This window comes from Vombatus ursinus, unplaced genomic scaffold (genome assembly GCF_900497805.2).
Source record: "Vombatus ursinus unplaced genomic scaffold, bare-nosed wombat genome assembly UNPS02014798.1, whole genome shotgun sequence".
Classification (NCBI taxonomy): Eukaryota; Metazoa; Chordata; class Mammalia; order Diprotodontia; family Vombatidae; genus Vombatus; species Vombatus ursinus.
The window spans coordinates 75,524,186-75,541,387 of record NW_020954576.1 but is presented as its reverse complement, the minus strand read 5'-3'; the positions used below and the strand labels follow the sequence as shown (position 1 = coordinate 75,541,387).

At 37.8% G+C, this 17,202-nt stretch overlaps 1 protein-coding gene across 1 annotated transcript; it reads right to left on the bottom strand.

Moving 5' to 3' along the window:
- Nucleotides 1-1,379: 1,379 nt before the first annotated feature.
- On the bottom strand, nucleotides 1,380-16,796 carry LOC114049563 (cytochrome c oxidase assembly protein COX20, mitochondrial-like). The gene is made up of 4 exons (XM_027870807.1): nucleotides 16,689-16,796; nucleotides 2,997-3,111; nucleotides 2,826-2,889; nucleotides 1,380-1,776 (listed from the first exon to the last, which is right to left on the bottom strand). The coding sequence occupies exons 1-4, from the start codon at nucleotides 16,728-16,730 to the stop codon at nucleotides 1,635-1,637; spliced, it is 363 nt and encodes a 120-aa protein (XP_027726608.1). The 5' UTR covers nucleotides 16,731-16,796; the 3' UTR covers nucleotides 1,380-1,634.
- Between the last annotated feature and the right edge of the window lie 406 nt (nucleotides 16,797-17,202).

Genomic DNA, 17,202 nt, shown 5'->3' with positions numbered 1-17,202 from the left:
AGTTGATACCTTATCCCTGACAGGAAACACTGTATATTCTGTTGAATAGTTTCATTCTTCTACATGCGTGGCCTAAGTCAAAAATCCTTGGAAAGGGAAAAGGTGGGAGGTTTTGCTTCATTAAGAATGAAACAAAGGGCAGCTAGGTGGCAAGGTAGAGCATCGGCCCTGAAGTCAGAAGGACCCGAGTTCAAATCTGGCATCAGACCAAACACTTGACACTTAACTAGCTGTGTGACCCTGGGCAAGTCACTTAACCCCAATTGCCTTAAAAAAAAACCAAACTAGCTCCAAGAAAGTGGGATGAAAAGACATGAGCACTGGGTGAAACTCGAGGGACCTGGCCCAGATCCTGGTCCCTGTGCTGTCCTGTACCCTTTTCTCTCACTTTGGGCAAATCATGATCTCTATATACCTCTTCATCTTCAAAATGAGCGGACTGAACTTAGACAATAGATACCTAAAGATTTTCATAGTCTCCAAGGCTATGAAGATCCATCCTGATGGAGGCATTAGGATTTTTCTCAGTAGAGGCCTTGCTTGCAACTTGTAGAGAAAAACAGGTATAGCAGTGGCAATGTTCCAGCCCAGTACATGTAAATGGATTTGTCCTTGTTAATGTTTACATAATACATATATGCATATAACATACACATAAATAATATAGACAATATCCCAGTACCCTGAAAATGAAGAAAATGTGCTGACACAAATAAGGAATGTAGGTAGAGGTTAGGTCTTTGTAAGAACTATTTTGGTAGCTGATTAAATTCAGTTTGATAACCGTGACCATTTTCATTTTTTCAAACTGTTTTGGGTGGATGACAGGTTAATAAAGAATAATATATATAAAAATGTCTTTCAGTTTTTTTCTTGAAATGTTCTTACACATTTATATTAAAAGTGTATCTCTGTCTCTTCATTTAGTGAATGCTAGAGAGATGGACCAATGAGAGAAAGAAATGAGGACTGAGTGAAAATCTAAGGGTAAGTAACTTTAATCTCACCCACACACACAATTTCTAAGGTTTCTAACAACTTTGCAGTCCAAGTCTTCTCAAAGTATAAGGTGGAACAGAGAACATAATAGGTATTATCATGCTTCAAATGAAAACTATAAATTTAGATTTGATTTTTGCCATTGTAATAAAAGAATGCTTTGTTAAAAGTTTCAGAATAATCCAAGTGAGAAGCAAGGTTCTGAGTCCTAGAAACACTATCATTAACTTGCTATAGTAATCCAAAAGATAAAAGTAGATGAAATGTGCTGTTGTAGTAAAATATTAAGCTGTATTCAGAAACCTAGAAAGTCACTAATGTACAATCCTAATTTTAAGAAGGCAAAAAGTTCATACTTTAAAGAATTTCCAAGCATCCAGACACTTAATTTTGTTATTTATTTCACCCATATAACACTAACAAATTCTAGATCGTGTTATACTAGCAGAAAGGTTTGACGTTTACAGTACAGAGAATGAAATGTTAAACACTTCTATACACTGCAGATATTTTTTAAATAAAATTTCCATTTTTTTCAAGTGTCCCTGTTAAATGTTTCTACAGCTGATCAACTTTGCTCATAGTCCGTGATTTCAAGGAAGGCTTTAAGTTGTTCCTTAGCCTTCTGACCTAGATTAAGAGTTGCTGGTTTTGGTGCTGATTTGTTTTCTTTCAGGATCAAGGTGGGTGCTTTCAAACAAAATCTTGTTTTTTATTCCTTCCTGGAAGATTCTTTGCTGGATTCTTTGCTTTGCATAATTATATCTACAAGGAAACCTTTAAGAAAGATTAATCAAATTCTTATTGAAGTAGTGATAATTTATAACATAGTTACTATTTCTTTTCCTAATTGTGTACAAGACTGAAAAATGTGTTTGGAGATCACTACTACCACATAATCAAAATACTGACTTAAAGTAAAATCCTAATCAAATATTTGGGACTGAAAGGGTAGTTTTTGTATGACAGTACTAATAAACACATGTTCTTTTTAACAGTTTAACTGATAGCAAATTTTTAGATACTCATCATGAATTTAAAAAAAAAATTGTTCGAGGCTACCCAACATTCACAAAGTGTTTCCAAACTTTCACTTTTCACTATTATTAAAAATACTCAATAATTTATTTAGTATTTAATATTTTCTTTTCCCCAATTACATGTAAAAACAATTTTTAATGTTTGTTTTTAAAACATTTTGAATTCCAAATTCTCTCCCTTTTTCCTTCCTTCCCTTCCCTCCTCATTGAGAAGGCAAGCAATTTGCCTTTATTATAGGTATATGTGCATATAACAATTTTCAAGCACAAAATAGGCTTAATTTTTCTTCTGCAGCTTTTTGTGGATCCTGCCACCAGTCTCCTGTCCTACGTTTGGGGATCCCCACAGCACATACTCTTTCCAGTATATGGTAATATACTCTGCTAAAACCTTTCTTGTGGCAGATATTTAAGAGTTTGGTACAGCTGGGATCTTATATCAGACTTTGCCAATAGGTGCCAGATACTGATATACTATAGATTGCATATTTTATACATCAAGAATACCAGTTTCAAAAAATTAATCAATTCCTTATTTTGTTAAACTTGTATTTAAAATTCCATATCAGTTTATTAAAAATTCAGTTAAAATATGTAAATAACCAAAATAAGTTAGTTTGCATTTTTTCCTGTGAGGAAAAAAAATTACATAGGTAACAAGGACAGATTTTAAAACTTTTGCATTCTTTATTATAGATGGATGACACAGAGTAGCTTAGATTTCATTTAAGAAATGTTGGACATCTCTGATGCATATAGGTTTGTTCAGAAAATAAGCATACATACCAGCATCCTAAAGTTCCCAAAATAAATACTCCTACTGCAATGTCACAAGATCTTCTAACTCTACCTATTAAATAAACATCACCCAGATGTTAGTTTTAATCTCTGAAACTATTGCAACTAGAAAAACATTTTCATATGGATATATACAATTTATTAAGTGCAAATACTCACTAGTAAATAAAAAATGTCCAAAGCCAGCTATAACAGATCCTAATGAGCCGTAGAGTACAGAGTCTCGTGCACAGGGTACATTTTGGACATCCAAGATCCCTAGAAGCTTAAAGGGCTAGCATTAAAGGAAAAGAAAATAAGTCTCGTTTGAACAAAAGAAAATATTTTCTATTTCAGATTTATTCACATTTTGAATTTCAACATTCCCAACCTCCAGAAGTGTCCCTTTTAAAAAAATCAACGACCATTATGTTTAACTTGCTTTTGCTAACGAAAGCCAACAATATTCCATTATCTATAAATATTGGAGCCATTAACCTAAGGCATACAGTGTGTGACATTGTATGAGTAGACAATGAGTTTTTACTGAATACTTAATTTCTGATAATTTGATGGTGAAAGTCTTGTTCAGATAAATTTGTTAAGTGATGTACCAGCCTGCTAATTAGGGGATTTTTAAATACTTAAAGAAAAAAAAAAGATTGTGTATACATACACACACAGATTTATCTGGGGAGTAGGCTAGTTGAGTTAGGCAATCCTGAAAATAGAAAGGTAGTGTTGAATCTAGCAAGTAGTTTAGGTTTGGGACAAATTTTGTGCACATATGTGTGCACACATACATACAGTCCCCCATACCCACTGGATCCTGTGTAAAGGAAATCTATTTGGAACCAAAACTGCTAATAAGATTAGAACATTGAGTCTTATGCTTTATTTGTGGCAAAATAACATCTGCTTTCAATTCTATAATGACAATATTCTCTACAGCTTTTATTAATTCAGTCTACATATGTCATTTGTAACAAAATAAACCTCAGGTATGGTGTTTACTTTAGGCATAGCCCACCTCGTGTGCCTTTTATTCTTTTGCTGTATACTAAGGTTTATTACTTAATCAAGTTTTTAGTAGATGAATTTCCAGTCACAAATAGAAGCAACAGTTCTTGGGAACTTTAGGAAAATAAATCATCATAAGGCCATAGACTGGTTTTTTGTTGGGAAGAAAAGTTAATACTTTTTAAAGAGGAAATGGGTATTAGAAGTTAATAAAAATTGTGGTAAGTAGAAGGATCACTGGCGTAGGAGTCAGGAGATGTGGACTGTAAATCCTGCTCTGCCAATAACAAGCTATGCACACTTTGGGAAGTCAGTGAATTATCTTAGGCCTCAACTTTATAAAAACATCTGTAAAATGGAAAGGTTCAGATTAAATGATCTTAAGGTCCCTTTCAGCTTATTAAAATAATCTACAAAAGTAGCTTTTTCTAAAGTTTTTCTCATAGTATCACTTAACCTGACATACACCATATGCCCATATAACAGATTATAGTAAGGAGAGTAGTAAAGGTCCCTGATATTCTGGTGTAGTTTCCTTTACCAATGCAGATTACAACCCTTCCATGCTTTTGAAATGGTATTATGAGCTGTTTTATCTTGTTAAATTAATTTTTAAAATAGGATTTTTAGAACTGAGAAAGTGACTTGTATCTACTACATAAAAGATGGTTGGCCACAGAGAAGAATAAAAACAAATACAAGCTATGATAGCTTCAAAGCACACAATATGAGAGTTTTAGGATATTCAGTACAAGAAGTATTTGCCGTGCTCAGTGAGCTTAAAATTTGTTTTGGTGACAGAGTACATAGAATAAATAGTAGCTATCGTTATGGACCAGAATAGTTTGGGGGAACTCCCTAAGACCCTAGAATGTAGATAACGTTTAAATAAATTTTTAAAGGATAACATTTTATTTTAGTCCAGTTTGATTCTACTCTCGACTTTTAAGCAGCTGATTTTTGTCAACCTTTTAATACTGAAAAGCATTTTTCTCTTTCCTAAACAGAAGAATAAAGCTGACTGCTATTCCTGAAAGAGTCTCAGGTTAGTTGTCATGACTATTTGTGTAAACAGGAATGTCTGGTTATCCTAACTGTGAGATAACTCTAGGAAGAAAATTAAGAAAAGAACCAGACCAGTGAGGTGCAGGCTTCCCAGAAAGATTCACAGAATTCTACAGGGATAATCTGGCCCAAGTTCCTTTTGTTCCTTTATAGATCAGACAAAGGGCCTGAGAAGTTGTGGGACTTTTCCAATACTACACAATTCATTATTAGCAGAGGCAGAACTGCTAACCTGATAACTAAGATTATTATTCCTGCAAATGCTATTTCTTCCCCAAAGAGTCTTTTAAGGAATTTTACTGAGTCCTTCACTGTGGAATGGAATACTGATTTAAAATCTCATCTGTAGAATTTTTCTTATTTCTGTTGTGAGAATCAAATGAGATTATGCAGGTGAAGTGCTATATGAATAAATTCTTGCCATTTTACAGATGAGGAAATTGAGGCTCACAGATCATAAATTTTAAGCTGAACGGGACCTTAGAAGTCATTTAGTCAAATATTTATTTGATGAAGAAAAGTCAAGTCTCAGCAGGGAAGTGAATTGCTTATGGTCACAATTGCTTATGGTTATCTATGGATAGTAAATGGCAGCACTGAATCCAGGTCCTGACTCCAAATCTAGGGTTCTTGGCACTGCACTCCCCCACTAATTGGATGTGCCCTCACTAGCTTTGTTCAGACAGGTAGTGAGTGTGGCAAAACCACAGTAACATCCAGGAAAATTGAGTTGTATTAGGAGTAAAACAGTAATGTAAAGGAGACTGAAGACAGTAAAGTGAAAAATAGATACTAAGTCAAGATTAGTGAGAGTTTAGAAGTATTTTATGAAAACTCCTTGCAGTGTATCCCCCTTGCTCCTGCTCTGTAGACCTGATAGAGCACAAGCTACACATCGAGTGCCTTAAATTTATTAAATACCCTTAGTTAACTGTCTCTGGGCATGAGCTTCTTTATGTGTAAAATGAGAGTGGTAGATGACCTGTAGTCCCTCCAGCTCTAAGGAGCACGAGTAGTGATTCTAAGTTATATGTGCAGTTGTCAAGAGCTCTTTGGGAATCACACAGCCTGGTTTCCATCTCTGGATCATCTCTACATGGGTTACTATGGGCATGTTATTTCACCTGAGCCTCAGTTTCTCCATATGTAAAATGTGAATAGGTAAGGCAACATAACCCTGGAAAATCTGAACTCAAGTCTTACCTCTCACAAATACTGGCTCTTAACATGGGCACGTGGGCAAGTCACCTATCCTCTAAGTTATAGAACAGTTGCTGATTTCTGGAATTCCCTATACCAATGAAGACAAGTGTTTGGAAAAAAAAAAAAAGTCCTGAGTTGCTATTGTTATAAAGGACACTTTAGAGTGCTATAATTATGTTTATATGTGATGTGATTTTATAAATACACACACACACACACACACACATATATACACATATAAAAATAACTTGACACTTTTAATAGCTGTGTGACCCTGGGCAAGTAATTTAACCCCAATTGCCTAAAAAAAAAAAACTACATATTTATATATGTAGTGATATATGGGAAGTTGTTTGAAACAGTTACTCCAAATGTTCCATAAAAGTTGTGTTTAGAAAACTGAGGAGGCAAAAGTAATTTTAGAATACAAATAGTTTAGTATGATTTAAATCTTAAAGTTATTTGCATGTGATAAATGGTCCAGATTAAAATACAAAACCATCAAGTACCACATGAATTTCACTTAGCCACTTGAGAGCGCTTCTGGATGATTATTAGTTTTTTTTTTTTGTTTTTGTGTGTGTGTGTGGTTTTTTTTTTTTTTTGGCAGTTGGGGTTAAGTGACTTGCCCAAGATCACACAGCTAGTAAGTGTCAAGTGTTTGGTCTGAGGCCAAATTTGAACTCGGGTCGTCCTGACTTCAGGGCTGGTGCTCTATCCACTGTGCCACCTAGCTGTCCCTTGATTATTAGTTTTAAATCAAAGACTTACATCCTATGCTTGGGAGCAAGATAGTTAAGGATACCATGCAAGTAAGGACAAGAGACTGGGTAGGGGATTACCAGGAATGGGGAAGTGATGATGATAGCCTAAAAGGTTCTCTTGCCCAGTTGCTTAGTACCAGTTTTTAATTAGTAGCTACTTATGTGGATGGTGCTAAGCAGTAATGATTATCTTATTAAATTGTTTAAAGAAGTTTCTTTGGGTACAGGTGAGAAGAATAAAGTGCAGGTTAGGGACAGTGGAGCAGTCTTACCTGTCTTGGCATCCCTAATCTTTAAAATAAACTAAGAAAATTTTGTTGTCCTCCACCAAATCAGCTATATACTATATTTCCTCTTCGTATAATAGCAAGGTAAAAACTCTCTTTTAAGGGGTGCTATCAAGGATAGTTGTCCTAAAATTAGACCTAACAGCTGTGTTTTGGTTTGTAGGTGTACTTAATTACTCTTCCTGTGCATAAGGACTTAGCAGCCACACGGCAAAATAGCTGCATATGTCAATATAATACTGAGTTTGTTAGTGAAGAACTACCCAACCGAGATTTACTTTAAAATATCCTGACACGAGAAGGACTTCCTTAGAAACTTTTTATTTACAGACTATATTGGGCAGAACAAAAACTTAGTACGACAGAAAAAAAGGGTAGTCGATTTCAGTTTTGCTTGGATGGGGGTAAAAGAAGGGGAAATTAGGAATGGTTTTTTTTTTCCAAATTAGCCTTCAAAACTTCAAAAGCTTCACTTCCATAATCAACTGTTGGAATAGTATTTTGCACTTGAGACGAGAAGAAATCACAGTACCTCTGTACTCTGCCCTGGTCAGACTACATCTGGAGCCCTTCTATAAGTTTACTGATAAACTGGAGATCATCCAGGAGACACCAACTAAGATGGTGAAAGGCCTTTAAATTATGCCATGTGAGGTTCCCTTAAGGAACCAGGGATGTGTATCCTGGAAGACTAAGAGGAAGTAAATATTGTAGGTGCTTAATAAATGTTTGCTTATTGATTAATCAACTGATGTCATAACTATACTTAAGAATTATAAAAGCTGTAATGCTGAAGAATGAAGTCGACAAAGCAGTTACAACGTACTTACTATGTGGCCAGGTACTGGAAATGGAATTGAGATTTGTTCTCCTTGGCCCCAGAAGGCAGAATCAGAAGCAGGGTATGGGAGATGCAAAAAGGCAAATTACGACTTGATAGAGGGGAGAAGGGGGAAGATTCTTCAAACCTATCCATAAGGTAGCAGCAGCAAGGTGGCCCAAGTCCATAAACTGCTAGACTTGGGATCATTGTAAGACCAAAACTGGAATTCTTCCTCAGACTGACTAGCTAGAATCTCCTCGGTAAGTTACAACCTCTCAGCTTTAGTTTCCTCATCTGTAAAATGGGGATAATTATAGCACCTACCTCACAGTGTTGCTGTGAGGATCAGATGTTGTAAAGCCTGTGCAAATCTTAAAGCCTTACGTAAATGCTAGTGATTAAGTGAAATAGACTGGCTCAGGAGACAGTCTTCACAGGCTGAAACCACTGGTCAAGAATGTCATGGTTGGGCACTCTTTGAGAGCTGATTGGGATTAACTGGCCGAAATTATATATTTCTCTGACAAGCTGAGTATCTAGTATGAAGTGCAGGTGAACTAGAAGAAAGAGGCAGTTCTTGTTTTAAGGGTTCCAATTCAGTTGAAGATACCATAAAACCAGATGACTGGTTATATTTTACTGAGAAAGTTGAAGCTCTTTGTTTCTTCTCATCTCCCATCAGCCAGGTGTATTCTGCTATTCTGCCAATATCTTATTCAACCTGTCTCACATGAAGAGCTTCCCCTCTCCTTGGCAAACTCCCCTCCATGAATGAGTGATGCCATTCCATCCCATTATCTCCAGATTTCCCCCCTCCATCATCTGCACCCTATCTCCTTGTCTACTGACTGCTTCCCTATAGACTACAGAGCACTCCTGTGAGTGAAAACCTTTGAGGTTTTCATCAAAAACCTCACTTCATTCATCCATCCTTACTACTAGTTCTTGTCTCCTATCTCTTCTTTTGTAGCTAAACTCTTTGAGAATGCTATCTAGGATATGTATTTCCACTTCCTTTCTTCTCAATTCTATAGTCTGGATTCCAACTGAAGCACTCTCCCTAAAGTTACTAATGATCTCTTAATTGCCATATCTAATGGTCTTTTCCAAATGGTCATCCTTCTTGAGTTCTCTGCAGCCTCTGATGCTGACAATCACCTTCTCCAGCCCTCTTTTCTTTATTTCACTTGGTGATCTCATCATCTGATGATTGGCTCCCAAGTTTTCATTTATCTCTATGCTCATGATCTACTTAGCAGCTTACCTCTCTCTTAACCTCAGAATGCATTTCCAACTGCCTATAAGATATGTCCAACTTGATGTCCTGTAGACATCTTAAATATGACCAAAACTGAACTCGTCTAATACATATTTGGAAACGCATTCTGAGAGACTCATGACTGAGAGAATGGTGGTACTGCCCTCAATGGTAATAGGGAAGGCTGGACAGTGGGAGGGTTTTGGGGAAAAGATGAGTTCAGTTTTGGACATGCTTAAGATGTCAGCACATAAAAGTTGGACATACAGCAGCACCACCATTTTCCCAGTCATCCAGGCTTTCAGCCTAAGTCTCATCTTTGATACCTCTCTATCCAACCTGTTGCCAAATACTGTCAATTTTACCTTTATAACATCTGCTTCTCTCTTATACTGCTACCATGCTGGTGCAGGTCCCCACCACCTCACAACTGGACTGTTCCAACTACTGGTTGGTCTCCCTGTCACAAGTCTCTCACTCTAGTCCATCAAATTAATCTTGCTGTTCCTCAAACAAGACACCCCATCCCCAAACTCCAGGCATTTTCACTGGCTGTTCCTCATGCCTGGGATGCTTTCTTTCCTTGTCTTAGGTCCCAGCTTCGAAGTTTCAAGTCCCAGATAAAATTCCCTCTTCCATGAGAAGCCTTTCCTGATCCTCCTGAATATTAATGCCTTCCATTATTCAGTTTATTGTATGTGTATGTGTATATAAAGTGCTTATTTGCACTTAAGAGTCAGTTCTGCTATAATTTGATACCTGCATTCTCAAAAAGCAAATGCGTAAAAACCGCAGGATTTACGAGGGAAATGGGGTTAAGGCACAACACCCAAAAATTTTGTCAGTGACACATAAGAAAAAGGAACATAATAAATGGTAGCACAATTTTACATATGTTAAATGGCCAAGAAATACCTAAATAGCATTGGGTAGGCTGTAACTCTGAAGGGGGAATAGGGAGTGTCACCAGGCATTCAGCAACCCCTGCACCAGAGATACATAATAAACTTGGCATTTTACCTTAAAAAGATAAGAAGTTTGCTTGTGGAAATAGATGCTGGAAGGGTTGAAACTCATGAGTTATTGTGAAGTGGCAGTTTTCTGTATTCTCTCTATACACACATAATATGTATTATATATGCATATTGATCTATAATTAAGAATAGAGATTAGGGGGACTTGCCAATATTAGGTTTCAGCAGACTACTTAGTCATATTATCTGTTGGAAAATTCCTTTTTCTGACATAGCTACATGCTTTCTAGGATGCAGTGGTTTTCTTCTCATCCTTTCTCTTCATCCAGCTAGCCACTGGCCCAGTTGCTCTTCATAGGGCCCATACACCCCTCCTCTGAAACATTTTGTATCTCTTCTATAAGACAGTCATAAGGAAAACACCAAAAGTAGATCCACCTTGGCTGGAAAACTTTTTAGCCTAAAAAAAAAAAGTTTATGTTCCTGGAAGTAAATTAGTATGCTTCTCATTTCGGATTACAACTAATGGTTTATTTTACCGAGTCATCTCAGAATGTCAAAGTGACATAATCTACCCCCCCCAAAAAAAACAACAACAAAAAAGCACCTACCAGGTACAAAAACTAAGACTAGTATTTTTTTTTTTTAGCAAGACTAGTATTTTTGAGATGATATTTGCATTATTATTTAGATACATGAAGGCAGCACTTGGTATTTAATGAAGTTGAAAACAAAATTAACATTAAGTATAATCTATGTATTCTTCCCCACCCAGATGACTGGTTAGTGACTCACATCACATCCACATGTGTTTGCCTACCTTTTGAAGCCCTCTAAGATGTAGTTCTAACTGCTTATGCAACCTTATATCCTTGTTCTGCCCCTTATAGGCTAGACCCTCCAATCCAGGTAACAGAAATATAATCTTTCATCTCCAAATCTTTCTTGGTTCCAGCTGGAATATTCTCAATCCTCTCTACCTGTCTTTGTAATGTTCAGTTCAGCCTACTCCTCCAAGCCTTCTCTGTATACTACAAAACTGATCTCTCCCTCAGGATTATAGATTTAGTGCACAAAGGGACCTTTGGGGTCATCCGGCCATTAATTTGACAGATAAGGAAACTGAAATCTACAAACATTTAAGTGACGTACCTAAGGTTACACAGCTAATAAATGGCAGAACTAAAATACTTTGAGCCCTTTTTATATCTAGTAAGGATCTTATAGCATTGTTTCCTCTCTCCAACTATATTAGAAACTGTCATACATATTAATATTTACATATGTATCAGTCCTGCAATCCCTCAGTGCCCAACATAGAATGTGACATAACTGTAGTAGGCATTTTATTCACCAAATAAGCTATATTAAGCACTTACTATGTGACAGGCATTATGTGCTAATGATATACAAAGACAAAATAGTTTCTGTTCTCAAGGAGTTTTATATATTGGAGGGAAACAACATACAGAAAAATAAATTCTAGATATATGCAAAGTAATTTCCAGGAGAAGAGCACTAACTACTGTATGCAAACAGAAAAAGTACCTTTTGAGCTAAGCCTTGTCTGAAGGTAAGGATTCTAAAAGGCAGAGGTGAGGAAGGACCCCAGTCCAGAGGATCAGTGCCTGTATAAAGGAATGGCAATAGCAGATAGAATGTTGTGTACAGAGAATAGGCAGTAGGCCAATTTGGCTCAGTAAAACCTTGTTAATTGATGTGCCTTAGTGGTAAGGTATCTAACCCAACCTGATATGCCAGGCAGCAGAATAACTGCCTTTGCTATCATATCCTGGCAGACCAACTTTCAGGCAAATTGGGTACATATAGGTGAAAGATATGAAGAGGTGACCAGACAATCCTAACACAGGCCAAGGTGTCTTTCTTACATTGTCCACTAAGTTGTAAACTGTCTTCCTTCCACTTTCTCCTTGTATCAGTAATTAAAAATTGGTAGCCTTCAAGGAAGTTTTAAGTGACAAGCTGACAAAAAGTTTTTGGTTAATTAAAAAGGGAATTCTATATGACTTTTACTGAGAAGCTGGTCTTAGATTTAAGTAAACCAAAACTGTATTTATGAAGGGGTAGCTTTACAATTTCCTAATTTGTCCACATGCAACAAACATTTCAGTGCAGTCAGATACAAATTCCAATTGGTAGTAGCCTGCCATCTATCTCTAGGTAAGACAGAAGAAAATCTAAGGCCCGTGAACTATTTCAACATTTTGATAACTATTTCAATGCAAATGGTTTTCTTCAAAATCCTATGTATTTTATGTATTTAAAAACATTTAAGAATAAAGGTTGATAACCCCTGCCCTAGGGTCAGCTAGGTGGCATAGCAGATAGGATGCTAAGGAAAACCCAAGATCACATCTTGCCTCATAGCCTTATTGGTTGGACATGTCATTTAACCTAACTCAACCTGAGTTAACTCATCTGTAAACCCTCACAAGGTTGTTGTGAGGATACAGTGAGATGCTTGTTTGCTTTGCAAACCTTTAAGTGCTATATAAAATGTTAGTCTTACTAAGGCACACCCCTTCACCTGCACAAGCGACCCCACTCCATCCTTGTTTTCCAACTGATTGACTCCTCCAGTCTTACATGTTGCTGCCACATACTGTTCAATCTAGTGCCCTTCTGGCTGTTATTCCAATGAGATACTCATCTCAAAGCTCCAGGAACTTTCTCTGGCTGTCTCTCAAACCTGGAATGCTCTCCCTCATCTCTGCCTACTGGCTTCCCTCAAGTCCCCATTGAAATCTAATCTTACACAGAAAATCTTTTCCAAACTCTCAATTTCAGTTCCTTTCCCTTTTAATTATTTCCTATTTTTCCTGTATATGGCTTCTTGTACATTTTGGTTTGCTTGTCTTTCCCGTTCAATTGTGAACTCCTTGAGGGTAGGGGCTTTTTGGCCTCTTTTTGTATCCCCAGCACTTAGCACAGTTCCTGGCACAAAGTAGGGGATAATAAATGTTTACTGACTTATTATATTCCAAATAAATTTATAGGTTTTGTCCTCATTGCAGATAGAAAACAGTTGGTCAAATTTTTTTGTATACCAACCTGTTTATTATAGCAGGACATGAGATAAAGTCATAGCTCATAAGTCATCTGATCTTTCTTCTGTGGAGACTCTGGATCTGCTTAAATCAGATTGTAGATTGTGGCTAATTTAAAGCAAGGCTAATAATCTGTAATTCAGTAGCACTATTTTCAGCATACATGTGGTATTTTTAAAGATTTTAAACAAACAAATAGAAAATAACAGGGGTCCCAATAATAGGTTGTATTGAATTCTATTTATAATGCCTAGCTGTTTATTTAATATTTAACATTTCCCTGGTCTCTTTAGTAACTACAACCTTATGAAGAAAAAATGTGGTTATTTTATGAGAAGAGTTTATTAATATTTTTAAGTGAAAAGTGACCTAAATCATCCTTAGACATGACCAAATCATGCTATGCAGCAATTTACTGCATATAGCAAGTAACATATAGTAGAAGGGCAAAAAAAACAACAAAAAACCCAACCTTATTTCTACATGTAAATTACAATTTGACTATATTATTTTGCCAGAATAAAGACACTCTAGTGATATTCATAAGTCCCATCCACACAATCTATTGCAAAGCATCCATACTGGGCCACTTGCCACTCCTCCCATAAAAGTCTCTCTCCATGCCTTTTGCACTGGCTGTCCACCAAATTCTGGAATTGTATCCCTCTTCACTTCTGACTGCTGGAATCCCTGGTTTCCTTCAAGACTCATGAGGCTCATGCATCACTTACTGCAGGAAGGCTTTCCTGGTCCCCTTGCGTGATCCCCAATGCCTTCTCCAAACTGACCTCATATCTGAATTGTATACATACATGTTTGTCATATAAGAATGTAAATTTCTTGGGAGCAGGAACCCTTTCACAATTTTGTGTCCAAGTGGATAGGACAGTATGTGGAACTTAGCAGGTGTTTAATAAATGCTGGTTGATGGAATGAACTATGAAATCTGCCTCTTTTTGATTGTGGGGAGGGGGGAGTTTGAGGAAACAGTCCTGATGCATGAAAATAGAGCATAACTCTGGAACTGGGAAAAAACTTAAAATATTCTGAAATTATGTATAAAGGAAATGATTTTTAAATTAAATCACATATTATTTAAGTATATCTGAGATAATGCCCTGGCAGAAGGGGGTGATTTGTATAAACATAAGTATAAAAAGTAGTTAAAAAGGTAATTATTTCTTACTACTATACTATCATCTGCTTTTCAGCTCTGCGTTTCAGAAACTTGATTTTAACAGTGGTGATCACAGAGCCAGGAACCGAATCACAATGACAGACATCTTGTAGGATAAATGGTACCAGTTTATTTGCACAAAGTTTTCCTGGTATATATATTAAAGCAAATTACAGATCAGAAATAAGCAGGTTAACTGTTGACTCAGTCAAGGTCATACGGTGTCCACTACAAAACTGGAACTGGAATTTCAAATTTCAAAATCACCATGTTACCAAGTTACTGAGCTTTCGAAGTATACAAGCTTCCATCAAGAATGCCACATTTTAAATAATATTTAAAATTCTGAGCACATAAAATCTGGTCAAACATTAAAAATAAAAGTACCAATTATATATTAGGGATTTCATTTTTAAGCTTAATATAAAATAAAAATAACTGACCTTATTCTTAGTCAAATTTTGATTAAAATGTACAAAACATGCTCTTTCAGTATCATGTACTTTAAAGTACTAAGGATATTTCTAATATCAGTATTCTAATATCTGTTTTCCTGACTACTCCTCAACCAAATAAAAAACAAGGAAATCTCCATTTTAAAAAATCTACAGATAACAACACTGGATAATGGTCATGAATGACCATAGCAGATTACTCTTAAGATTCAGCATGACCATTGTGATAATAACCTAATGCAATTAGTATTGCCCCACATAGAGAGAGAGAGAGAGAGAGAGAGAGAGAGAGAGAGAGAGAGAGAGAGAGAGAGAGAGAGAGAGAGTCTGTACTTAGACGTCTCCTTTCAAAAAAATTACTCAATTTTGACAAAGGAAAAGCATGCTTACTATACTCAGAACTTGCTATTTCCTCAGTTTGTCTCAGAGTCTAATTATCTTTCCAATGTAGTACTACTAACAGTCCCTACAATATGTCTTGGACAATTTCCATAAAATGTAACCTTCCCAGATAATTCCTGTGGCTGTATGTGAATCAAAATCACCATGTTACCAACTTCTAATTCATTCAACAAATATAAAAAATACGGATTCTTTTGGCTTTTAAAGCCCTTCACCTCTGGTTCCAGCCTTTTGTCTGCCCTATTCTGATCCGCCCTACTTGTTCTGCAGAATTTTCGATCTCCACCACCCCGTTCGAGCAGCTCATCATACATACTTGCCAGTGTTCTCCCTTATTTACTTGCCACTTGGAACTCCTAAATAAAGTGCCACTTTCTACAAGATCACTTTCTTAATTCCTACTTATTAGTGCCTGCCTCCAAGATTGTATCTTCTCTCTACAGTGGAGGGTTGTTTTTGAGTTATCAGTGCTTTGCACATAGTTGATATTTCCTAAACTCTGGATGGATTAAATATAATTTTATTATGGCAGGTAGATACTGCACGTAGTTTTGTGTGGTTATTGAGAGCTGGCCTTCAAACTAGTAAAATTTGGTTCGAGGTTTTGTTTGTGAAACATTTCACTGGCTGTGTGACCCTAATCTTGTCATTTTAGGCCTAGTGGTGTCAAACTCAAATAGAAATGGGGTCCACTAAAATAGAAGACCCCTATCTTTATATATTGACTTAGAAAAAACACATGTTAATATTATCTATGTTCTACTGTATTTTTATTTTAAATGGACCACACTGTTGCTGATCTGCAGTGGTGGAGGGAGTTTTCTCACGGGGAAGGAAAAAGATCCAGCTTTATCCCAAGTGAAATCACCTGCCCGGTCCCTATCGCTATGTGAGCACAATGTCACAGCAGCAGATACACTAATAAAGAAACTGTAACGACTCATTTCTCCTTTCCTAACACCCCAACTTCTGTAAAAACAATGCTCCATGTGCCTGTGGCGAGGCAGCGTGCCCATCATGCAGTTTTCACCGTTTTGATTAGAATATCATTCAGGTCGGTCTTAACTCTTGCCAAACAACTGTGATTCGAGTGTCTTAAAATGGAGAGAAAAATTGAGCCAAAGAATGGCTAGAACCCTGTGAGCTCATGCAGAGTAGCACCATGACCTAGCTTCTCGCGTGCTCCCGGCGGCCGGCCGACCCCTGACCCCAGGCGTTTCACTTTCCCCTGCAATGCTGCCGCCCTTCCCCCCACCTTGGCCGTGAGGCTCCAAGCATGGGCCTGGGGACCATCGAAGCGACAGCTGGTGTGGGCTCAGGAGGCCCAGGGCCGGCGCTTGGGCTCCCCCTTCCGCTCGGTCCGCCCTTCCCGTTACCTTCCCCTTCCCGGGTTCCCCGGCCTCGGTCTCAGTTCCCATGATGACGAGCTCGTGCCGCACGCCCTTCACTCACTGCCACCGAGACGAACGGGAAGTGGTGCCTAGAGCGGACGCTCTCGCGCTCCCCCGCGAGCTCACTCTCTGGGTCCGCCCCGGCTCGCCCTTTCCTGCCCCCCCGCCTCCCTCCGCCCCTGCCAACACCACGTCCGCCATTTTGGAAGCTGCACTATCACACTGAAGTGCTCCTCGAAGTAGCCGTCTTGGCGACAGACAACTCCTTTGTTCGTTGAAATGGGCTACACCATCTCTTAGGGCGCTCCCTAAGTCCGCCTCCCCTCTCTACACGACGGGGCCGGCGGAAGAGTGGATATAGGTCCTGAAGCTACCGCGCCACTAGCGTCCCGAGGGAGGCAGGCGGAGGAGAAGCCGCACAGGCTACCACAGTTCCCTCTCTTTCCTCCCCAACAGTCGTGCGCTCGTGCGCGCGTATGCGCGTGCCAGAGGAATGTGG